Source organism: Haliotis rufescens, unplaced genomic scaffold (genome assembly GCF_023055435.1).
Source record: "Haliotis rufescens isolate VD_foot unplaced genomic scaffold, xgHalRufe1.0.p SCAF_4, whole genome shotgun sequence".
Classification (NCBI taxonomy): Eukaryota; Metazoa; Mollusca; class Gastropoda; order Lepetellida; family Haliotidae; genus Haliotis; species Haliotis rufescens.
The window spans coordinates 45,066,853-45,093,664 of record NW_025964112.1 but is presented as its reverse complement, the minus strand read 5'-3'; the positions used below and the strand labels follow the sequence as shown (position 1 = coordinate 45,093,664).

General features: G+C 42.6%; 2 protein-coding genes across 2 annotated transcripts; both read right to left on the bottom strand.

The window, feature by feature from the left end:
* Positions 1-398: 398 nt before the first annotated feature.
* LOC124152867 lies at positions 399-2,197 on the bottom strand. Its single transcript, XM_046525922.2, has 2 exons — positions 1,661-2,197; positions 399-669 (listed from the first exon to the last, which is right to left on the bottom strand). The coding sequence occupies exons 1-2, from the start codon at positions 2,126-2,128 to the stop codon at positions 421-423; spliced, it is 717 nt and encodes a 238-aa protein (XP_046381878.2). The 5' UTR covers positions 2,129-2,197; the 3' UTR covers positions 399-420.
* Positions 2,198-9,690: 7,493 nt separating this feature from the next.
* Positions 9,691-26,290, bottom strand: LOC125372306. The gene is made up of 8 exons (XM_048381658.1): positions 26,157-26,290; positions 24,336-24,604; positions 22,680-22,896; positions 14,969-15,426; positions 13,510-13,649; positions 12,167-12,330; positions 11,336-11,851; positions 9,691-9,983 (listed from the first exon to the last, which is right to left on the bottom strand). Exons 1-8 carry the CDS (start codon positions 26,157-26,159, stop codon positions 9,732-9,734), a joined length of 2,019 nt encoding a protein of 672 aa, XP_048237615.1. The 5' UTR covers positions 26,160-26,290; the 3' UTR covers positions 9,691-9,731.
* Between the last annotated feature and the right edge of the window lie 522 nt (positions 26,291-26,812).

Genomic DNA, 26,812 nt, shown 5'->3' with positions numbered 1-26,812 from the left:
TTATTATAAATATCTTGTGGGTTTATTAAAAGGGTTGAATTTCCGTTTTCAGTTATAGTTTTCATTTGAGGGGTTTCTTCTCCTCATGTCTGCTTCAAATAACTTGCACAGCCTTTCCTCCATTAATAAGCTTGCATAATATTGTTCAGAGCGGAGTTAGACAAAACACACAGTCAGACGCATTATTGCATCTTGTGACCCTGCCGGACAGTGGGGTAGCATTGTGGTTGGATTCCAAACATGGGTACAATGTTCGAAGTCCATTTCTGGCGTCCCCTGCCGTGCTATTGCTGGGATATTGCCAAAAGCGGCGTACAACACACATTCTCTCACTCCTGTAAAAATGTCTCATATAACTGTTAGTTTTTTTCATGCACTTTATTCAGAATTTTTACCAGGATGCTAGTCCATGGATACAGTTCACGCTGGATACAAATTCATAGGATGACCGTCCCAGCAGTGCGTCTGTCCATCACACCATAAGATGGAGTACGTGTTTTTGTAGCTTAGTATCAGCTGATGGGTGTGACCTAGAGCTTCGCTTGTGACCATCGTCTTGCGCTCTCCATGTTTCATAGACTCCTGAACGTCGGGGGACAAGAAGATGTCATGGACGTGTGGACCTGGAGGGGTCCTGGTTGCGGCGCCGGTTCTCAGGTGTAGCGTTTTCTGGATAAAACATTGGCGTTTACAAATATAACACCATTCTTGATATTCAAAATGGTACAGTTAAGATATTATCAAAGTTACTGCAAATGAATGTAATTCTTCTTCTAGAAGGACATGGGGTGGCCCAGTCGTCTTAGGCCACGCAATTAGCTGTGCAGAATTGCGACCCTGGGACAGAAACCTATGATAGTGGGTTCGAATCCCGGTCCCACACGGTTATGTTTCCAGGTTTGTCAGCGCCATACCTATCCTCGTGGGTTTCACCAAAGTGGTAAACGTCTGAGACCTGCATCACTTCGGACTTTCCTCCAACATTAAGCTGACGCGGCGTAATATAACTGGAATACTGTTCAAACCGGCGTTAAACCAAACTCATACACTCACGTTTCTTGGAGATTAATATGGGATTTCCTTTTACAAAGCCTGCATGTAAGAGTGAAAAAGTATGGTTTTACTCCAATTTTAGCCAGCGATATCACGTTGAGGTAACACCAACATTGTACCCATGTTGGGAATCGAACCCGGGCCTTTGATATCACGATCGAACGCTTTAACCACAAGGCTACCCTACCGCCACTCAGTGTGAGTGAGATTTGAACATGATTTCAGTTACAGCACGGCTTGTCAGCTTCACGTTGGAGGAAAGCCAGTAAGTCTTTCCACTTATATTTGGTGAAACCCGTCGTGTCGTGTGATTTATCGAGGATCATAGTCAAGATAGCAGATCCTGGTTCTAGTAAGGGACGCTACTCTGCACGATGAATTGCAGCTCCTCGGACGACTGAACGAGCCGAGAACAATAAACGGTATCACGTGGTATTTAAGTTCGTTTTTCATCTAAACGACTCTTTTTTATAACTTATGTTAATGCAAGAATTCAAAACAGCTTACACCATCACCTGTATCCTAAAGCTCCTATATTCTACAACACCTGCATGATGCATTATCGTTGTAAACATTTTTGGCAATATTTGAGGTAATGTTATCTGACCTCAGAGGATTGAGTGCCGTTGCTGGAGTCGGTGAGGGTTGGATGATGATGAAAAAGTCCCTTGTACTTTTGTATGTCCATTAACATGTCCTTGAGAGCGTCAAGCTCCTTCCACACACCAGACCCCTCCATATGGACTGGCACGATGGGGTACCGCATCCTGATTTTCCCTACCCCCGGGATATTGGGAAGGACGATCCTAGTGCCCGAAGCCGCCACCCGCTGCACATTCCCGTGTTTGTCCAGCACTCCAACATTGCTCTTGGTGGTGTCAGAAGGATCCGTGGCCACTTCTTTGCCCGAGAACAACCCAGCAGGCGTGTGGTAGAAGTTGGCATAGCTGGAATCGTTGTATGCCGTCTCGGGCGTTTGGCCTCCCACCCTTTTGGGGTCTTTAGCCTGTGTCCCCCTTTTCCAGAAGTTTATGCCGAATGGGTTCCAGGTGAACATCGGGGTACTATAGATCATCTCAAGGGGTAGGGCGTACGAGTAACGCCGGGTCCACGACTGGCACGTCTAAACATAAAACAGGAACTATAAGTATCTAGACCTTAAAAAGTGAACGTTTTGTTCCGCATAAAACAATATTCCCACCATATTATGACAGGGCACACCAAGAAAAGGATTTCAGCGTTGTGCATAAAACACCTGGGCAAATTCATCCTTAAGATCCGGGGTAGAATAGGCCTTCTAGGCGACTCGCGGGTTCGGATGGTCAGGCTCGCTGACTTTGATGATGCATCGTCATCGTATCCCAATTGCGTGGATCGATGCTCATGATGTCCATCACTGGATTGTCTGGTCCAGACTCGATTATTTACAGACCGCCGTCATATAGCTGGAATATTGCTTTAAACTACAAGCATACAAACATAATCCAAGTCTTTGATAGGCATTTAAAAGTTGGAAGAACCACGACAAGACAAGACAAATATAAGTGGAAAGACTTACTGGCTTTCCTCCAACGTGAAGCTGACAAGCCGTGCTGTAACTGAAATTATGTTCAAAACTCACTCACACTGAGTTGCGGTAGGGTAGCCTTGTGGTTAAAGCGTTCGATCGTGATATCAAAGGCCCGGGTTCGATTCCCAACATGGGTACAATGTTGGTGTTACCTCAACGTGATATCGCTGGCTAAAATCGGAGTAAAACCATACTTTTTCACTCTCTTACATGCAGGCTTTGTAAAAGGAAATCCCATATTAATCTCCAAGAAACGTGAGTGTATGAGTTTGGCTTAACGCCGGTTTGAACAGTATTCCAGTTATATTACGCCGCGTCAGCTTAATGTTGGAGGAAGTCCGAGGTGATGCAGGTCTCAGACGTTTACCACTTTGGTGAAACCCACGAGGATAGGTATGGCGCTGACAAACCTGGAAACATAACCGTGTGGGACCGGGATTCGAACCCACTATCATAGGTTTCTGTCCCAGGGTCGCAATTCTGCACAGCTAATTGCGTGGCCTAAGACGACTGGGCCACCCCATGTCCTTCTAGAAGAAGAATTACATTCATTTGCAGTAACTTTGATAATATCTTAACTGTACCATTTTGAATATCAAGAATGGTGTTATATTTGTAAACGCCAATGTTTTATCCAGAAAACGCTACACCTGAGAACCGGCGCCGCAACCAGGACCCCTCCAGGTCCACACGTCCATGACATCTTCTTGTCCCCCGACGTTCAGGAGTCTATGAAACATGGAGAGCGCAAGACGATGGTCACAAGCGAAGCTCTAGGTCACACCCATCAGCTGATACTAAGCTACAAAAACACGTACTCCATCTTATGGTGTGATGGACAGACGCACTGCTGGGACGGTCATCCTATGAATTTGTATCCAGCGTGAACTGTATCCATGGACTAGCATCCTGGTAAAAATTCTGAATAAAGTGCATGAAAAAAAACTAACAGTTATATGAGACATTTTTACAGGAGTGAGAGAATGTGTGTTGTACGCCGCTTTTGGCAATATCCCAGCAATAGCACGGCAGGGGACGCCAGAAATGGACTTCGAACATTGTACCCATGTTTGGAATCCAACCACAATGCTACCCCACTGTCCGGCAGGGTCACAAGATGCAATAATGCGTCTGACTGTGTGTTTTGTCTAACTCCGCTCTGAACAATATTATGCAAGCTTATTAATGGAGGAAAGGCTGTGCAAGTTATTTGAAGCAGACATGAGGAGAAGAAACCCCTCAAATGAAAACTATAACTGAAAACGGAAATTCAACCCTTTTAATAAACCCACAAGATATTTTATAATAAACACATTATTTACAAATTGAACTTCCCTGGTATGGAAGTATGCACTTGGGAGTATAACCCTAGTAGGGCTCTGAAAACACTCAAGATATGAGTAGGAGCATCTCGCGATGCATCCTGCTCCTATCAGCCCTAAATCTCATCTGCCACGTTCAAGGAGTCACGTGTTACATTCTTCCCGCCAAGGAGACATACGAATTCCTCGAAGTAGGTTACGTTCGGTCGATTCCGCGAAGCTGGTGCGTTCGAAAGATGTCCCGGTAACCTGTCCGAGAACACCTTCTGAACAAGACATTTGAAATTTGGTGAAGCCGAAAGGCACGGGCATGGCGTTGACAAACCAAGGATCAATCATCACACGAAGGGACTGTATTTTCCAAATTGATGCGTTTTAGGAAATGAACGTGTCATCAGAGGGCATATGACCAACGTTTGAAATGTACATATCATTTGCATTTATAACGCAGGTCAATCAAGTGTCTATTGGGCACATATGATTTCTTGTTTGTTGTTTAACGCCGCACTCAGCAATAGTCCTGCTATATGACGGCGGTCTGTAAATAATCGAGTCTGGACCAGACAATCCAGGGATTGACATCATGAGCACCGATCCACGCAATTGGGAAACGATGACATGCGAGCTTGACCACCCGATCCCGTTAGTCGCCTCTTACGGCAAGCATAGTCGCCTTTTACGGCAAGCATGGGCTGCTGAAGACTTCTAGGGTTGCCTCTAGCCCGGATCTTCACGGGTGCTATGAACATATATGACAGAAGTGTGTAAATCCTGCCATGACTCTCCTGTATTTTCTAACGTGTGAAAAAATCGTAAATGGTGTTTATAGATGACACAGATTTCATTTCCTTGAAATCCTGTATGCCTAGGTTTAGATTTATCCTATTTTTCGCTCCTAACTGTTCTTTCATAGGTAAATGGAAGAATACCATATTGACAAAAATTTGCATTTATTTCAATGGTTCCATAATATAACAGCGTTATATCCTCACCATTGGCTCGTTAATGTGCAGCAACCACGTCAGTGACGTAATGAAGTTATAAGTAACATATGGCCAGATCCACTTTACCATTGAAGTTTCCTGTGCACGTTGACTATTTGTTACCCCTGACTTCATCGAAGCACTGCATTGAATTGCTATCAGGTTTTATTTTAACAATGGATATAGGGATATTAATGTACAAGTTGTGTATATGACGTGAAATTTTAAGCATACTAAATGCGTGGGTGCACTCCCCCGCACGTTTATATGCATGGGGTTATGTTTTGAACCTTTTCCTAAGATCTAATGGCTACTGTTGCGTTCGGAACAAATATGTTTGTGTTACGGACATGATTCATGTAAGTATGTTTTCATAAACATATACGACGCGGTCGGGTAGCCCAGTGGTTAAAACGTTCGCTCGTCACGCCGAAGACCCGGGTTCGATTCCCGACATGGGTACAATGTGGACAAATACTAGTAGTTTGTTGCAGACCTAGTTTGTGTTTACAAAAGAAATTCATAGTCTTACATTGTCTTGATGGAACTGAAAAAGTCACCGTGAACAATACAACAATATGCAAACTGTTTAAATGTCAGTTGATGTTCAGGATCTATACTAATCTGAATACTACTATAACAAACCTATAGTTTTCATTCTACGGCTTTTCTCGAGTTTCTAAATAGTAACAGCCTTTTTAACTTTCTGACATGTACACACCTAAAACCCACACGAATATGGTAGTATATGCGGGAATGACATGCATTCTTAAAAGAGGGATATGTCCTTATAAGTGAATTTGTAAGATCGTACCTCACTATGACATTTCAATTCCTCCAGATAACAATTACTAGCATGCAAATTTATTTCCTGATTCAACTAGGCGTGTCATATTATCGCAGAAGCTGACGACAGCGATGCATGTCTAAGTTACAGTAAGTGACGTGTAGCTGTTTTGAGTATCATTCAGTGAGGTAGAGTTCAAGTGACAGACCCGTGAAGATCCGAGTCAGGATAGATCTTCAGCAACCCATTCTTGCCGTAAAAGGCGACTATGCTTGTCGTAAGAGGCGACTGACGGGATCGAGTGGTCAGACTCGCTGACCTGGTTAGTGCATGTCATCGTATCCCAATTGCGATGATCGATGCTCATGATGTCAATCACCGAATTGTCTGGTCCAGACTATTTACAGACCGCCGTCATATTGATGGACTATTGCTGAGTGCGGCGTTAAATAACAAACAAACAAAAAGCATAAGTGATACCTGCATTTGATCAGTAAGTAGAGATCCGTGAAGTAATACAGGTACGCAAGTTAAAAAGGGTACATTTGGTAATTACGCAAAGTGATGTTATACTATTGAGTATTAAATTTTCATGCACATACGAGGGGCGTTCAATAAGTTTTGCAACTTCAATATAAGACCAAGTCGCAGAATATCTTTTGCATTTTTATTTTTCAATATAATCTCCATTCACCTCAATACACTTATTAAAAGTGCAAAAGATATTTTGCGACTTGGTCTTACATTGAAGTTGTAAAACTTATTGAACGCCCCTCGGATATATATGTGCACATTGTGAAGCAACTCAAAATTAATTGGTTTATGCTGACGTTTTGTGTGTAATTTACGCACATATGCAGCACAGAAATGCTGTTCAAATTGATGGGCACGATATAATTCAGCTGTGGGACTCAAGTCCCAAGTGCATGCTTGTAGATGTGTAATATGTGTATAAGTGGTCTGGCCCTGTGGCCTGTCTGACTGATGTCATCTTGCCCAGTGTCACGGGTCGGTGCTCATGGTTTCGACCACTGGTTTGCTTTTCCATGTTCATGTGTTAACAGACCGCCTCCGTGGTAGAATGGTAGAGCTTCCGCCCGGAGAGCGGAAGGTCCGGGGTTCGATCCCCGCCCGCGTCATACCAAAAGACGTTAAAAGATGGTACTTGTTGTTACACTGTATGGCGCTCGGCATTAAGGGGCTAAAACAAGGACTTGTCGACTCGGAGTCAGTATACTGTGCCTGAGTGGGGTATTCATGTTAAACTGCGGCATGGTATCTCAGTGTGTTAGCACTATAAATCGGCATCAGTCCGGACTAGTATAAGCAGCCACACACATACACATACACGTGCATGCACGTCGCTATATAAGTGCCATTATCTTGGACGCGACGTTAAACCCCATTTCACCTCACCTGACCACATGTGTTAACATGCGCCCATGACATCGCCAGAACATTGCTGACACTGCATAATAAAGCACACAAACTCCTTCTCCTTTTTAAACATTTATTTATCTTTATTATTGTGGGTGCTGTAGTACTTAGGACCGTGTCGTTTTAACATATTCAAAAGCATACAACTTCAGTGCTATCTAAAAAATACCACTTACAAGATGCAAATGATCGCAAAAAAATCGACAGATGATTTGAAGACAAGTGGACCATCTCGGTAAATTATTGAATTTATTGCATTTTTCTGTCAGTGAAAAATCTTATACCATATGAACAGTTACCATCTTTGGTAACTTGTATTAGTGTACAAGGTGATAGTAATTGGGATGCTTTTACAAATTTCAGAACATTCGGGGACACGATATGGAGGTAGGCACCCTCAATTTGTGATATTCCTCATGGGTTTGTACACAACAGTTCCTCAGAATCTAGTGTACACGTAGCGGATTGACACGAGTTGAGATGGTACTTTTATCAGGATCTTCACAAAGTGTTCTTTTGGGGAACACGTGGACTGCTTATCTGCACAGGGTATTAACAATAAAAGGTTAAATAACAATAATATTTTTTTTCCTTTTTACTGGGATATTTTGGGGTTATGTTGGCCACAATTGATTGTAGGTCACTCAAAAAAAACATAGTCTATGGATTTTTTGTTTGTTTGTTGTTTAACGCCGCACTAAGCAATATTCCAGCTATGTGACGGCGGTCCAATCCAGTGATTGACGTCTTGAGCATCGGTCCATGCAATTGGGAAACGATCACATGCATCAACCAAGTCAGCGAGCCTGACCATCCGATCCCGTGTGTCGCCTTTTAAGACAAGCATAGTCACCTGTTACGGCAAGTATTCTAAAGACCTATTTTTCACGAGTCCATAGTCTTTGGAGGGTAATAAAAACATACTCCATTTTGGGGAGGAATGGGTAGCCATTATAAACCCAACCCGCTCACTTTAAGAGACTCACCTACAGATGTGTATATAGCAGATAATGTGTGATAATATAGTCTTTTATAGATCTACCTGACACAGTAGGTGAAGTGAGGTGAAATGGGGTTTAACGTCGCGTCCAAGATGATTGTACTTATATAGCGACGTGCATGCACGTGTGTACGTCTGCTTATACTAGTCCGGACTGTTGCCGACTTATAGTGCTAGCCGACTAAGATACCATGCCGCAGTTTAACATGAATACCCCACTCAGGCACAGTATACTGACTCCGAGCCGACCAGTCCTTGTTTTAGCCCATTAATGCCGAGCGCCATACAGGGTAACAACAAGTACCATCTTTTAACGTCTTTTGGTATGACGCGGGCGGGGATCGAACCCCGGACCTTCCGCTCTCCGGGCGGAAGCTCTACCATTCTAATTCTTATTTCACGTCTAATGCTTAATTCCAGTTTTGTCTTGATAATATTCCAAGTTTTATCAGCACCATACCCCTGTTCGCACATTTACACGCCAACAAGAAAACTACCGATCAAAGCGGCCATAAACCAAACTCGCTCAATTATGTTCAGCAAAAATGAATAGAGAATATTATTATTTATACCATGGGTACAGTATAAGAAGCGCGTATAAAGACAAAGAGTTAAGCTCTATACTGAGAACAATCAGACCCGAGGCGATACTGGGTCTCTCATGTTGAATACCAACTTCATCCGGCTACTTGTTCCTTAATTGCTCAGCTTCAGAAGAAAGAAACCACAAAACCTGCTACATACACATATTTAACATGTGAATGTTTCAAACTTTTGTCTACATCTCCAGGTAAACTACAGTTTCGTGGCGCTATTCTTACTATGTGTGTGTGTTTGTACTAGTCCGGACACCGTTTTTTATATTTCAAGCAAGATGCAGGGTAATAACAAGTACCATGTTTTAACGTATTTTGGTATGACGCGGCCGGGGATCGAACCCCGGACCTTCCGCTCCCTGGGCTGACTTCTGTCTTCTTAACCACTGAGGCGGTCTTTGTAAACAGTAAACGTCTATGTGTCTGCGCAGAGTTCACTCCCTCAGTAATTTCAGGATCCTATGATCATGGCTTCAAATCCCCAATTAGCCAATATTGATAAAACATCTCTGCTTGCACGCCATGAAACAAGTAAAAAAATCTTCAAAGCGGAGTTAGACCAAACACACAGTCAGTCGCACTGATGCAATTTCTGACCAAGGTTAAAGCGAGCATTCTCACGTCACAAAGAAGGCCCGGGTTCGAATCCCAACATGGGTACAGTGTGTGAAGCCCATTTCTGGTGTCCCCCGCCGTGGTATTGCTGGAATATTGCTGAAATCGGCGTAAAACCATACTCACCCTGAGAACTACAATATTAGCTATTCCCGTTTCCTATGACGTTAATAGTCGCCAGCAAATACAATCGGATGTACGACGCATTGCTTTATGATCGTGTGAAACCTATTTGTGGCGTCCCGCCGTGATATTGCTGGAATATCACCAAAAGCGGATAAAAAAACATACGCACTCAGTCCTGTATAAATGTCTCCTACACAATGGTTAGTATTTGCATGCACTTTATTCATCACCTCACCAGGAGGCTAGTCTACTGGATACAAAGTGGAAGGATGGCCGTCCCAGCAGACCTGGCTTCCGTCACACTGCATGATGGTGTACGTGTTGCGGTAGCCAATCAGCAGCTGATGGGTGTGACCTAGAGCTTCGCCTGTGAAAATCCTTGTGTGACCTCCAGATTTCAAGGTATCCTGAACGTCGTGGGACAAGAAGACGTCATGGACGTGTGGACCTGGTGGATTCTTGGTTGCGACGCCGGTTCTCAGGTGTAACGTCATCTGGATAATACAATGACGTCATAAATATTACACCATCCGTGATATTCAAACTGTTACAGTTAAGATGTTATTAAAGTTACAGCAAATGACTGTCATTCTTCTTCTAGGAGTGGGGTCACGGGTGGCCCAGTCGTTTAAGGCGCCCTAAATCGCAGGGCAGAGATGCGCCCCTTGGACACACCAGGAACATATGATAGTGGCTTCGAATTCCAGTTCGACACGGTTGTTTATCTAGGTCTGTCTGCTCCACTGCCAGGCATGTGGTTTCATCGAAATGGTAAACGTCTGAGACCTGCATCACTTCGGGCTTTCTACCCACATAAAGCTGATTGGCCATTTTTAACTGTAACACTGTTCAAAGCGGCTTTAAAGCAAACTCACTCACCCATGTTTCTATGAGAGTGATATGCGATTTCTTTTCACACAGCATGAGTTTGATTGAGTCAGCTTCGCGTGGGAGGAAAGCCCGAGGTAAGTCTGGACGTTTACCACTTTCATATTTAGTGGAACCCAGGGTGTCGTGTCGTATTGTGTGCGTTACCAAGGATTAAAGTCAAGGTGCCTGATCCTGGTTCTACTAAGGGACGCAGCTCTGCACAACGAAAGCAGCGACTTGGACGCCTGGACGACCCTTGATGCCTAAACAACATCATATGGTATTTAAGTTCACAATTAAACGACTTTAACTTTTGATAACTTCAGTTGATGCAAGTGAGACCCGTAAATTCAGCCAATGACGGGTCTTCATATTCCATAACACCGGCTCCGTGGTCTAGTGGCAGAGCGTCCGCTGGAGAGCGGAGGGTCCGGGGTTCGATCCCCGCCACAGTCATACCAAAAGACATTAAAAGATGGTACCTCTTGTTATCCTGCCTGGCGCTTGGCATTAAGGGACTAAAACAAGGACTGGTCGGCTCGGGGTCAGTATACTGTGTCTGAGTGGGGTATTCATGTTAAACTGCATCATTGTATCTCAGTGGGCTAGCAATAAAAAATCGTCATTAGCCTACTGAGATACCATGCTTCAGTTTTAACATGAATACCCCACTCAGACAAAGTATACTGACTCCGAGCCGACCAGTCCTTGTTTCACCCCGTTAGTACCGGGTGCCGGGTGCCGGGTGCCGGGCAGGGTATCCATTTAACCTGGAACCACCGACCTTCTGCTCTCCGGGCAGACGCTCTATCCACTACAGCACGGAGGTGGTCCCGGGGTTGATACAAGTGGAGAAGCTACATTAGCATGCACCATCTACACCCCCACCCCCACTTGTATCTACATGCACCTATATTCTACCTCACCTGCATGTAAAAAAAAATGGCAATATTTAATGAAGGTAACGTTTTCTGACCTCAGCGGAGTCAGTGACGTTGCTGGAGCCGGAGAGGTTTGGAGGATTCTCAAAGAGTCCCTTGTATTTTTCCATGTCCATCACCATGTCTTTGAGAGCGTCAAGCTCCTTCCACACCCCAGAACCCTCTCCATGGACAGGCACGATGGGGTACCGCATCCTCAGTGTCCCTACCCCCGGGATATTTGGAAGGAAGATCCTAGTGCCCGAAGCCTCTGCTAGCTGCACCTTCCCGTGTTTGTCCAGCATCCCAACACCGCTCTTGGTGGTGTCAGCAGGATCCCTGGCCACTTCCTTGCCCGTGAAGAATTCAACAGGTGTGTGGTAGAAGGTCTTGAAGCCAGTACCGTTGTATGCCGTGTCGTTCGTCTTGCCTCCCACCCTTTGGATTTCAAAAGCCTGGGATCCTCTTGGCCAGTTCTCCAGATCGTATGGGTTCCAGCTGTATAAGGGGCTCAAGTAGATCACTTCGAGGGGTACGGCGTACGTGTAGCGCCGGGTCCAGGACTGGCACGTCTAAACATACAACGAAAACCGATATTCCCTGGGCCTTAAAAAGTGCATCAGTGAGTTAGATTTACGCCGCTTAAAACAGCACACCCACAGCGAACGTGATTACAACATTGTACCTATGTGGGGGATCGAACCTGGGATTCGGCGCGACAAACGGACGTTGTTACAACCGGACACCCATTTCTACTTCTTAAAAATGTACAAAGTACAAGTCAATTCAGGAAAAACAAAGAATTCGGGTTATGGCGAATTGTCAGTTAGTACTAAACATATTTGTATCCATGTTAAGTATCGTTTAAAATTTAAGAATTGCCAAACCTTGTTTTGTGAGACAGGGTCCAGTGTGCATTGATCCACACTCATGGGGGCAACGCGGGGCTGGGTGGTCTGCGCCACCCACAGGTTCCGGTCGGAGAAACCACGATGCGCGACCTCTTTTGGAGATCCACTTTTCCCCACCTTGTACCACCGGTGGTAGTAACCTAGAGAAATATAGATAATGGCAAGCAATTTAAGATTAGACCACAAGGAGTGCCAAATTAGCTTCCACTGGAAGCGCCCTTACAATCACCTTTACGTACGCATATCGAGTACTCCCGTTGTTACTCCTATGAATAGCAGAAGGTAAGTGAAAGTCAAGTAATATAATACCTTTGCCTTAGTTCATTCATTGCACAGCTTTGCCTAGGAAAACAATATGTTTGTGATGCAGACTCAGTTCCTCTTATTATAGCTAGGCGCCAGCCTTGTTTGTTTATAGTCACATGATACTGCGTTGTGACCACATGTTATTGGCCTGAGGACAGTTTTATTTCAAAATAGGATCCTTCTCGATTGAGACATTATCTGCAAATTGTACTGGAATATGACGTCACAAATCAAATCAAAAGTTATATCACCGTTCCACTTTCAGCGCGGATATTCATATTAACCTGGAAACACCGGTCACTTCAAAGTGTCACTCTGGTCTCTATGACCGTAAGGTAATATATACCCTATATCCGTGCTCATCATAACACCACATTTATTTGAGACAGAATTGTACCGTTATGTAAAGCATGAAATATCATCACAAGTCATCACTAGTCTATTTGACAGTGATTTATAAACACATGCTTATGATATAGTCGGAATCGTGCAATCGACACTGTTTTTAGTAGAGACTGTGGAATGGGTTTTGTCCATTTCTTTCGGTCAAAGTGTTCGCTCTACACACAGAAGATCAGATTAAGTTTCCCAACATGGAAATAATGTGTGATCCATTTTGTGCATAGAGGTAGCCTAGCGGTTAAAGTGTTCGCTCGTCACAAACAAGATCAGGATTCGATATCCAACATGGAAATAATGTGTGATTCCTTTTTTTGCATAGGGGTAGCCTAGCGGTGAAAGTGTTCGCTCGTCACAAACAAGATCAGGATTCGATTCCCAACATTCCATTTTGTGCTAACCCCATCGTAATATTTAAGAAGTGCACGACGAGTGGGAATTGTTTATCGTTCAATAAAACACTGCAAGGAGAATAAACCACGAGGGGCGCAAATGGTTCGCTGAAAACCAGTATTTCCTTATGGGTCCCAATTACAATCTTTGACACTTTCAAAGAGAAGAAATGTGAAAGAAAATATAACTTGAAGCAATAGTAACAGGTCAGGGGAACATACCTGTGTTAAGGGGTGTATCGTCTGTCTTTGAGGCGTCGTACAGTAGCTCGCCGAAGACGTCCTCCGTCAGATTGGCCTGGTAGTTGTCTTTGCCGGGAATTTCACTCATCAAGTCGTCCATGAGCGAGTAGGTCTTCCCGCTGATAGAAGATGTAGAAAGACTGATGCGTACAAACATTCTTAAAAAGTATACAGAGATTTTTAAAGCGGAAGCATAAATCATACTGGCCTTACACTATCACCTTCCCAAGGCAAGGGTGTTTACTGACTATAAAAGTCCAGTTTCCACCCTTGCCGAACTAGGTTGGAATTATGGAGTAATATTTTGGCTGAACTAACGAGTCTCTGCATAGTCCAATCAAAATCGAGTAGCCAAATCGACAACCGTTTCGGAAAGTGACGTGCAGATTTCGGTCGATTGCAGGATTTGCAAAGCATGTGTACCGCTAAATCGGCGTCGACAGATATTTTCCAAATCTTTTCATGTAATTAATCAAGGTACTCAACAGATTTGATGCACTTCGCGAAGTAAGACGCGTTTTATCACAATATAGGTTTGATAATGGATCAGATCGTCTTCAATGGGCGCCGCCATTTTGTTTGAAGCAAGTGCAAGTGATATGAAAAGTGGAATCTGATTGGTCAATAGGAGGGGCATAGAAGGGACATAATTGTAATAGCCCAGAAATTCCAGCCTTTTACAGTCAGTTAACTCCCTTGCCTCGGGAAGATGTGCACTGTTGACCCAAGACATACATTACGTCGTATAGCCTATGGCGTCACAAGTTGTGCCTTTATCCGTGCTACAAGTAGCTGCTCGATGGCTCGTTGGCAGATTTGCACCGGTTTTGTTATTCGGCATTGTACCTTTGCCCTTTGGTATTGCCAAAGAAATCTGACAGGTCATAATATAACTGAAATAGTGTCCAAAGCGGCCTTAAACCAACTCACTAACTCATAATCCGTCACTGCACTGTTCTAATGATAAATCAGGGATTGTAATTATAACATATTATCTGTGTTAATAGTAGCGTTGTGGCCTCTAGCTACATAAACCATATATATTTTTGCTTTGATTTTTATAGTATCCATATGATCATGATAGTAATTCCATTCTAGAGAGGAAATCAATGAAGGGTTATAAAAACAGGCGACATTGTTCTTTCTTTTCTCCAACGTTTTATAAATATGACAAACATGCAACAATAAAAAGTTTCTAAAAAAATATCCAAATATAAAAACAAAATTGGCCGGACAGAAAAATCCTTGAAAGGGCTACTTCCTTTGATTTAGAACGCGAAAGGAGTGAAATCTACCGAAAAGTCAAAACAGTTTACAAGCAAGCTTGTGTAGGCTTTACTACTGTAAGGGAGGGTCGTGAAAGTGAGAACATAAAACAAAATAGGCATAACGTTTTTAGAAAATATATTGGACATTCAAGCGACATGCACTTACTTACCCATCCTCATCGTAGAGAGAAAATCGCCCTGACCGACTTTCACTGAACTCACGCATGGTCTCACCATGAGGAAGTCTTGCAGAGAGGTCATCTACGACATGTAAGTACTTCAAGGGAATGTCTTTCTTCAGTGGATGACACAGAATACGGTAGTTCCACTGGGCGAACTCTGGAGTGCCGTTTACTACTTCCATGATTGCGGTAGGGAGATAGGCGAAGTTCTCATTGACGTTCTTGCTCCCGGAGTAGGATGTGAACCTGACCTTTTCCTGAAGATCAAGCCAGCTGGTTGCGTCGATGGCGTGTCGGTCGCTGCTGAAGGGCTCGGAGAAGTGTTGGGTGTCCATCGTCCATGCTGCTTCCATGTAACACAGGACGGGTTTAAAGTACTTCCTGTAGTCTCGAGTGCTATGGTCCTGGTCATTCCAGGCTCGGAACCATTCTCTCATTTCCGCCACCTGTGTAACACGATAGTGGAATAGATCAAAGTAATATTTCTATTGTCAAAAGAAATCTCCGCTAAACGTAGAGGCAGCTGCACGACTCCGACCACATCAAAAGCAAGTGTGCATGTTGTGTATCAAACAGTGATAATATCAGATCTTTGCTATCCTGCCCCTCTGTGGCACCCGTCACAAACACTTGCAAAGGCAAGGCAAGTGTTGAAACAGACGAGTTCATAGCACATGGCTCACCTCAATCCCGCAGGTCAGCTCGGCCAGCATTGAGAAGAAGCCATATTGGAACTGGTTTCACTAGTTTCACTCGTTCACGTGACTATTACATTACACACCTTTTTTATGCGAAATGTTGCTTGATATCCAGTTGCATACCTTCTTTCTATATTAAACTAACCTTTGCATACCTTATTTCTTCATGGATACTTTTTATACCAATGCGTAAAGCTTTTCTTTATTGGAACTATATGTGGAGGGATGCGGTATGGGTGAAATCAAGAATTATATCACTGCCCCATTGAGGCCCGAAAAACTATTTAGGTAACGAATGGTGGTCATCGGGCAGACCGTTAATATTACTACAATACGCATTATTCTATTAATAGTTCCCAGGATTCCAGGTCAGCAAAGGTTCTAGTACCTCGTGCTTGTCGCCAAAGAGGTTGCAGCGGTCAGGCGCTATGACATGGCTGATTGTGAGTCATCTTACCCCTTCGTTGATGGTTGCTCATATATAATTACCGAGGGTCCTGATGTGAGATCTTAACATGAATACTCGACTCTGACACAATACAGGCACTCGTGAAGAGCAACCTCCTCGTGGTGAGTGCTGGGTAACGCTAATCGCTCTTCCCCCGTGTGGAACCGGGGTAGAATATTTCCACAGCCTCCCATTGCTGGTCGTATGAGGCGACTAAAATGGGCAACCTGTTTGCCGTGGGTTGCGTCCCTGTGTCGGCGGAGGACGGGAGTCTGGTAGTTGAGGGCACTGGTTCCTGGAACTGTGTTCCTTTGCCCAACACACTACTTCGACCCTTACTTCGCCTAGACGGGTGGTAAGATGGGCCCGGTCTTATCAATCGGCTGGTCATGCCAGGCCCTGTGCGTAATATTGTCTATGCACACATGTGTTGTATTTTATTGTTTATTTTGGTCTTGGCCATCCATAACTTGTGTATGTTCTCAATTTTGGATTGTATACATTGCCTAGAGTCTTACGCCAGAAGGCGGTGGCTCATGGGCCAATCTGGTACTTTCGACCTCTGAGTTCTGTATGTCTTCAATTTCTTGCCATGGGCCGAACCAGCCTGACATTTTATTTGATAGACAAATACAGCTATTCATGTTGTTCTTACTGGAGTATAACACCTCTGTATCCCTGATGTTTGCATGTTGGAGATCCGGTGCAGGACAACATCGCTCTTTGTAGCACTCCATGGTGGGTGGGGAGCAGGGGTGCTGAATACATTAATTTCATCATGGCTCACAATATATCTGGTTCAAACCGCAATGACAAGAAGAGACGTCTGGAAGCTGAGATTTTCTCATCTGACGACGATGCTTCTATTTCACAAACTTCAAATTCTTGGGCTCGGTTTATCGTAGTGGAATCACGTAATCAACTACCTTTGAAAATCAATCCCTTCGCTATTTCTAAAGCCATTGAAGGAATCTGTGGTGAGGTGAAGAATGTTTCACGGCTCCGGAGCGGCTCTCTTTTGGTGGAGTGTGCACGGAGACAGCAGGCTATTAATCTTTTAAAATGTACTAGCTTTGCTAACACAGAAGTTGTTATTTCTGAACACAGAACGTTGAATTCGAGTCGGGGGATCATCCGCGACAGAGCTCGTTGCCTGGCAGAAATGTCAGAAGAAGAAATTTTGGAAGAACTTAAAGGACAAAGTGTAACATCTGTGAAACGTTTCAATAGAAAAGATGGTGAAAATTTCGTTCCAACAAATACTTATTTGTTCTCCTTTTCTCTTTCAACAATTCCACAATCTATTAAGGCAGGCTATTTTAACATCGGAGTGGAGGTGTATGTCCCCAATCCGCTCCGATGTTACAAATGTCAGAAGTTTGGGCACGGCTCCAAATCATGTGATCGTCCAACTGTTTGCCACCGTTGTGGTGGAAATCATGATGGTACAGGCTGTACAGCAGACCTGAAATGTACCAATTGTAAGGGTGAACATGTAGCATCATCTAAATCCTGCCCTTTTTGGACACGTGAAAAAGACATTTTGACAATCAAATGTCAAAACAACATCAGTTACTTTGATGCCAAAAAACTCTTTGATAGCCGGACACCTTCATCCAAACAATCTTATGCTGCTGCTGTTGCTGCTGCTGTCTCTCGCCCTTCAACAAGTAGATCTATAGAATGTCAGACGGACTTGACGTGGACACATTCTGAACACCCGCTGCCTCTGACTACATCATGTGACAGTCAAACAACTCATTCTGTCAGCCCAGGTGAAATGTCTCCAGATTCTATCATTGTGACTCAGGTTGTGGCCCCATCTACACCCACTCCTGATATACCAGCTACCAACAAACCATCAACTGAAATGCCCAAAAAACAAAAGAAGAAACAAAACAAGAAAATTTCTACTAAGATCCCTACTCTCACTGAAACTTCTGTAGATGTTCACAATTATTTTGAGCCTCTTGAGATGGATGTCACCCCATCTTCACACCACAGCAGTGGTGACTCCTCTTCACGTTTACGTGAACGATCTCCGGTAGAACCACCATGAATCATTCGAATCTAATTCAATGGAATTGCCGAGGACTTAGGCACAATTTTAACGAACTGCAATTATTATCAACGGATATTTGTCCATCAGCAATTTCTTTACAAGAAACGTACCTTAAAACAACCGACAAATTTGATTTAAGGCAGTATAGTTCGTATCATTCCTTCTCTCCTCCGGGAGATAAAGCTACTGGAGGAGCTTCTATTTTGGTGCGGCGGGGCGCTGTTCACAGTCCTGTTCCGCTTGACACGAATATGCAAGCTGTTGCAGTTAGACTTACACTGCATATTGCCTTCACACTTTGCTCCTTATACATTCCTCCATCCTCAAATCTTCAGCGTAATGATCTACAAAAACTGTACGACCAGCTCCCAAAGCCCTGTCTCATCATGGGTGATCTAAATGGTCATAATCCTTTATGGGGAAGTTCAACCATTAATCAAAAGGGTAAAGTCATTGAGGATTTTGTTTCTGATAATGACCTCTGCATCTTTAACGATGACTCGGACACCTACTTACACCCTGCAACTGGTACGTATTCATCATTAGATCTGTCTTTGACGGATTCAGTTTTGTTGAATGAATTCTCATGGTCCGTCCATGATGACCTATGTGGGAGTGACCATTTCCCCACGGTGCTTAAACCAATTAATCCCGCTGATGATCCACCTTCACCTCGATGGAATTTTGTGAAGGCTGATTGGCTTTTATTTCAATCTTTATGCAAAGATAAATTACTACCTACGTCTTTTCAGAATGTTACTGACCCGATTCAATTGTTCTCAGATCTACTGAATGAAATTGCTGATGAATCAATACCTAAGTCCTCGATCAACCCACGTGTTCGTAAACCGTGGTTTGATGACACTTGCAAACAAGCTAGGAAATGTCGTAAGAAGGCGGAGAAGTACTTCCGTAAACATCCCACTGTCCATAATTTAAATATTGTAAAAATTTCAAATGCCAAGGCAAGACGTCTATTTAAGCAAAATAAACGTCAATCCTGGCGGACTTATGTCTCCAAAATTAACTCTCGTACCCCTATGTCCAAGGTATGGAACATGATTAAAAAGATCAAAGGCAAGGGATCAAATTCTACAGTTCACCATCTGAAGGATGGCGATACTTTGTTAACTGATAAATCTGCCATTGCCAATAGCATTGGTGAAACTTTATCTCATCATTCTTCTTCATCTAATTACGCTCCTGAATTTCAAAAATATCAGCTTCAACAGGAAAAGAAAAAAGTAAATTTTACATCTGATAATGGTGAAGATTACAATGAGGTATTTTCACTACATGAGCTATATACTGCCTTAGGGCAAGCTCATGATACAGCAGCAGGCGCTGATAATATTCATTATCAGCTGCTGAAACACTTGCCCGAATCATGCCTTGAAACTATGTTAAATATATTCGATGATATTTGGACATCTGGGATGTTTCCAGCTTCATGGCATAAAGCCATTGTTATCCCCATTCCCAAACCTGGGCGGGATCATTCTGATCCATCAAATTACCGACCTATCTCTTTAACTAGCTGTGTTTGTAAAACGATGGAACGCATGGTAAATAATCGATTAGTGTGGTACTTGGAAACAAATAATCTTCTTTCCAATATACAATGTGGTTTCCGGAAAAATAGAAGTACTATCGATCATTTAGTGCGTTTAGAATCGTTCATTAAAAATTCCATTGTAAATAGACAACATGCTGTATCGATCTTTTTCGATTTAGAAAAAGCTTACGATACAACATGGAAACATGGTATTTTAAAAGATCTTCATGATTTTGGATTAAGAGGCCGTCTGACTCATTTTATATCCCAGTTTTTAACAGACAGGCAATTTCAAGTCCGAGTGGGTACAACCCTGTCTGATCATTATAATCAGGATCAGGGTGTCCCACAAGGCAGTATTTTGTCTGTCACTTTATTCAGTATAAAAATTAACAGTTTGTCAAAAGTTTTAAATGATTCAGTTGATGGATCACTTTTTGTGGATGATTTTAATCTATCTTGTCGGGGTAAAAATATGCACACTATAGAAAGGCAATTACAATTATGTCTTAATAAAATTAACAAGTGGTGTCTTGAAAACGGGTTTAAATTTTCCAAATCAAAAACTAATTGTATTCATTTCTGCCGAAAATATAAACCGCATAAGGACCCTGAACTATTTCTGAATGGCACCCCTATCAAAGTTGTTAAGGAGGCCAAGTTCTTGGGACTTATTTTTGATAGCCACTTAACTTTCCTTCCACATATTAAATACCTTAAAGCTAAATGCCTGAAGGCACTCGATCTATTAAAAGTTGTTTCTAATTCAAAGTGGGGAGGGGATCAAACAACCCTCTTACACTTGTACAGGTCACTAATTCGTTCCAAACTTGATTATGGCTCCATCATCTATGGTGGAGCCTGCAAAAGTAATTTACAAAAACTAGATACGATACATCATCAGGGTCTGAGGCTTTGTCTTGGAGCTTTTAGAACGTCTCCAATTCACAGTCTCTATATAGAAGCAGATGAGCCTTCTCTCAAACAACGCCGTCTAAAATTATCTTTACAATATGTCACTAAATTATATTCTAATCAGTCCAATCCAGCTTTTAATTGCGTCTTCAATCCTCTTTACCAAGATATTTACAATAAAAAGTCATCTCTTGTTCCACCACTCGGAATCAGAATCCAGTCTGCCTTGTTTGCTTCCAATATTAAACTGCAAGATATAGCTCCTACTCAACTGTTTTCAACACCTCCTTGGCAAATGGTACGGCCAGAGGTTGACCTTACATTAACAAAATTAAAGAAATCAGATACTAACCAATTAATTTACCAACAAGAATACCACCAACTTAGAAACAATTATGACACTTATAAATCTATATTTACAGATGGATCCAAGGATGGTGGCGCAGTTGCTAGTGCCACTGTCATTGGATCCAGAACAATATCTTCACGTTTACCTGATAACAGTTCCATATTCACTGCAGAAGCAAACGCCATTTTTACAGCACTTAAATATGTCAGTCGTCAATCTAAACATAAAGAATTCATTATTTTTTCTGATTCACTTTCATGCCTTCAGGCGATTAAAAATATGTCACCCAAACATCCACTTTTAATCCAGATTCTCGAATTAATTAATAATCTTGCGACTGGCCAGTACGACATCGTCTTTTGTTGGTTACCTAGCCACGTTGGAATTATTGGTAACACAATGGCCGATGCTGCTGCTAAGGCAGCACTCAACAAATCTGTGACACCACTTCTGATCCCATACACTGATTTTAAACCCATGATTCGATCTTACATCCGAGATCTTATGCAACAGAAGTGGGACGCCCAAGTAGGTATCAATAAATTACATGAAATTAAACCAAATATCGGTTACACCTACTTGGGCTGTCAGTCCAGATTTGAAGAGGTCATTATGCGACGATGTCGTATTGGCCATTCAAGATATACACATGAGTATCTTTTAAATGGTGAGGATCCTCCGTTTTGCATCCCTTGTGATGAAAGAATCACGGTCAAGCATGTCCTGCTTGACTGTATTGATTTTTCCATCACAAGGGATAAATATTTCAGTGTCAAAACAGTTAAGGACCTTTTTAATGATGTTAATTCTCATTTAATATTACGTTTTTTAAAAGAAATAGAACTTGTACATAAATTTTGACGTGCTTAATGTATTATTTTATAAATTGGTAGTGCTAATAAATAACTTAGATTGTGAGTGGCTGTACCCTCGAGGGGGGTTGAAGTAGCGTAAAATTATTGTCCCCCTAAGAGGGTATGTAAGTCCCAAACCATTCGTAGTATTTTTATGCATACCAGACTTTTAAATCGTAGTATATTTGTTAGTTTTATTCAATGGCTAAACTTGCATATAATCGCCAGTGACTGAAGGGATGGTGTAAATCCTGCCAGGGTCCATGCAGGAAGCAAAGGTACCGTAAGTCCCCATGGTCCCTGGTGTGGTGATCTCCCTTTAGTTACTGACGATCTCTAGCCCATTTTTATATTGTTTTGTTCCTTAATACTTAATTCTTTTAATTGTTCCGCAACTAGTTTTAAAATCTTATCTGTGATATTCTAGTTCTCATACTGTCCTTCGATGACAGATTTTTATAAAGTTTAAATATATGTATAATTCATGTCTAATTTCTCGTCACGATATGGCTGAAATATTGCCGATGTGACGTAAAGCATTACATCACTCACTGACACAATACATTGACTCCTAGATGACCATTCATTCATTCATTCATTCATTCATTCATTCATTCATTCATTCATTCAGAGAAAACATGAAAAACAATTATTTTGCTCCATTTGAAAATAAAATAGGGCAAACGTTTCAATCACTGCAGTTTGTAAGCTGGCTTCAGTGTGTCAATATATAATGAAGAGGATTCAATGAAAATTAAATAAAAGATAATATACTCCGTTAACAATGTCAAATAAGTTAATATTCTGAAGTCACATACCTGTTCTACGACTGTTTTCTGGGCCGTCACTTCCGGTGGTACACCAGGGAACGGAATGTCCTTCATGGCGTGAAACATTGAAGAATTCGTGCTTGGCATGCGCAGTTTGTAGTCGTTGTGCCTCGTTCTGAAGTCAACGCCGTTGATGACCATGTTTACTTCGCCCATTCCAACGGTGCGATCATAGTTGGCATGGTTGTGGATAGAGCACACACCCCTTTAAGGAGAGACACACACTCCTTAAGTATCAAGAATTGACTTCAATATATTAACCGTTCACGGGGGTGTGAGGGTAAACACCAGTATGTCCAGCTGCGAAAATACGCTTAGCCTAGTGGATTTAAGTAAAAGCGTGAAGACCAGTTTTCACTATTATACATCCAAGTCAGTTCTTATAAATAAATAAGTTTACAAAAATAACTGCTTATTCAATCATTGGCTTGGTCAGCCATTCACATACTATTGAATCATTGGAAGTTGGAATCCCTTTATTCCTTAAGATGGGGCGAGCAGTACTTGTATTACCTGTGTCTCTTCCGTAAATAACAAAGGGTCAAAAGGGGATCCGGAGGCTCTTCCAATGTAGACAGATCCTATTTGACGTTAATGTACAATTGGAATCCTCTTTCTCATTTTGAACGTTCTCGAGATCTATACGATCGGAGTGAGTAAGTGAGTGGCCTCCTACCGTCATCGCATAATCTGACCTGACTGACCTACCTGAAGGTGTACGTCTCAGAATAATAGGGTGTCGTGCCGTCATGGCACTATCTTTCTGACTGACAAACCTGAAGGTGTTTCTTAGAACAATAGGGTATTGTACCATCATGGCACTTTCTTTCTCATTGACCCGACTGATGGTGCGTCTCAGCATGATAGGGCCTCGTACCGTCATCACACTACCTTTCTCACTGACCTACCATGAAGGTGTGTCTCAGCATAATAAGGTCTTGTACCATCGTGGCACATCTTTCTGACTGACCTACCATGAAGGTCTGTCTCAGCATAATAAGGTCTCGTACCATCGTGGCAAAATCTTTCTGACTGACCTACCATGAAGGTATGTCTCAGCATAATAAGGTCTTGTACCATCGTGGCACCACCTTTCTGACTGATCTACAATGAAGGTGTGTCTCACCATAATAAGGTCTTGTACCATCGTGGCACCATCTTTCTGACTGACCTACCATGAAGGTGTGTCTCAGCATAATAAGGTCTTGTACCACCGTGGCACTATCTTTCTGACTGACCTACCATGAAGATGTGTCTCAGCATAATAAGGTCTCGTACCATCGTGGCACCATCTTTCTGACTGATCTACCATGAAGGTGTGTCTCACCATAATAAGGTCTTGTACCATCGTGGCACTATCTTTCTGACTGATCTACCATGAAGGTGTGTCTCACCATAATAAGGTCTTGTACCATCGTGGCACTATCTTTCTGACTGACCTACCATGAAGATGTGTCTCAGCATAATAAGGTCTTGTACCATCGTGGCACCATCTTTCTGACTGACCTACCATGAAGGTATGTCTCAGCATGATAAGTTCTTGTACCATCGTGGCACTATCTTTCTGACTGACCTACCATGAAGATGTGTCTCAGCATAATAAGGTCTTGTACCATCGTGGCACCATCTTTCTGACTGACCCACCTGAAGGTGTGCGTCTCAGAATAATAGGGTCTTGAGCCGTCATGGTATTGTCTGATCTGTTTGACCCCAGACTGCCCGTCAGATCGGATTCTTTCCTCCACGTACAACTGCTGCATCATCATCTGGCGCATGATCTCCTCCATCCGGACGTGGAAGTTATCAATCCTGCCCTGAAGGTCGACATGTGGGAAGGGTGTGGTGGTGGTGTGGCGCACATTCCCACACGCGTACCCAATCAAGACCAACAAGGCGAAACTGGCGTAGCGGATCTGGAAACATGGAACATGACTTTGTAATTTCCTCACACAATGCACTTAGCCTTCATATTTAATCTCATTCAAATCAGATCCATAGAAGGTCGTATCAGGTGAACTTTCATCGACAATCACCATTTCGACATTTTTTTAACCACATAGATTCGGAAATTTACGAAAGAAAACCCACATAGAAGACAACTATTCCTTCGATGGTACTCCCTAAAGGGTGCCATGGCGCCCAGAAACGACAGGATGTATAAAATATCCAAAACAATATAAAGGGACGGTAGACTTTCTACTTTCGGATTAGTATTTTGCTTCGTTTTCAGGATACATATATTAAATCGGATGTACTAGTTTGAATGTTTCGCTCACTCGTACCGAGACTCCAAACGGAGTGAGTAAGTATGGTTTTACGCCGCTTTCAGCAATATTCAAGCAATATCATGGCGGGGGACACCAGAAATGGGCTTCACACATTGTACCCATGTCGGGAATCGAACCCGAGTCGTCGGCGTGACGAGCGAACGCTTTAACCACCAGGCTACTCGACCGCCCCGACTTACAATGGAGGTAACCTCAGATATTGAAGCACGGAGGTGTCGTATCGGAGTAAAAGATCTGATTTTAATGAGTTTGCCTATGTTTTTTCTCCTTCAAGAACAACCAGTGAACCATCAGAGAAGCATCTGAGTACATGTAATTAATAATGATATTTTAATAAACAATTAGTTGTGGTCATCGCATTGTTTTGGTACATGTTGCTATTCTGGACGTTTTGAAGTTTGCGTCGCCCTGGTTGATTATCTTTGGTTTGTCACTGGTACTATGATCGCAGTCAACTTGTACAACCTGCGCTACTTTAGGATTTCACCCACATTAATCAGACACGACTTGAGTCTTGGTTTCTCTGGAATACATGTAGCGTCTTTCGGTTTCTTCCAAGCGGTAAAATACAAGTACAGTAAACTACGGTTATAACGAACTCAAAGGGACCACTAATTTCAATTTGTTACAACCGTAGTTCATTATAAGCATAAGTACAACATATATACACAAGAAGGACGGGACCAAGAAACAGTTCGTTTTATCCGGAAAATCGGTATAAGCGTGTTCGTTATAAACGTAGTTTACTGTACTCGTACTTGAAGGCAAGTCTCTCCGGAAGTGAATCTGCATTTGTCTTAAGGTCACGACGCATGCGCTTTGCGGGAGCATGTGAAGAGCAGTGCAGATGTGGATTTGGATTTATTAGGAAAACAGTATGTGACAGCCCGTAGGTCTGTGTAACATGCCAATATCAAAATTGTTTACACGGAGCACCACAGAGATACGGTTCCCGCAGCTACATCAACTGACTACATGAACTTGCATCACTTTAGCCGTTCCTCCCATTACGCTGACGCTTAGTGATATAACTGCAATACTATTCAAAGTCACGTCAAACTCAACTCACTCACTCACTCTTGTCGGGTAAAAGAGTAGTTTAAGCGTCAACTCGTCACCCAGATGATCGGGGTTCGAATCCCATATGAGTATACAATGTTTGGCCGCCTGTACTTACCATAGTTGAATCGCTGTGCCAACACCTCTAGCAAAACTGTACGGTCTTATATAGCGTTCTTCTATCTAAAGGCGCCCATTTGAGAGATAAACAGCAGTTGTTTTTACATTCCTACCCGGTCTGTATATATTATCGCCGTTAATAGCACCTGCAAGACTCACAACTCTTTACGCTTCAGGTTATCAAATGAGTTATCATTTTTCGATAGTGAATAGAAAATGGTTCTATTTTGGGGCTTCTAAATCGCATACCTTATCTTACCAGATATACAACTGGTGATAGATTACTAAAACATGACAAACATTAGCATATATATTTAAATTCTTATCGCAGTATTTCGAAATTAGTGTTGTGGTCGTGTGTGAGTTTAAACATTTTGAAATTCCTGAGATTCTTAAATGTATATACTCTTCAACAAAGGGGCGTTCGCTCGTCACACCGAAGACTCGGGTTCGATTCCCGACATGGGTACAATGTGTGAAGCCCATTTCTGGTGTCCCCCGCCATGATATTGCTGGAATATTGCTAAAAGCGGCGTAGACCATACTCACTCACTCTTCAACAACACAAAACAAATTAAAGGAAGTCAGCGAGTGATACCCAAAGGCTGGAATATCTAAAGTAACACGTGGCCTATATACGTCACAATGGAAATC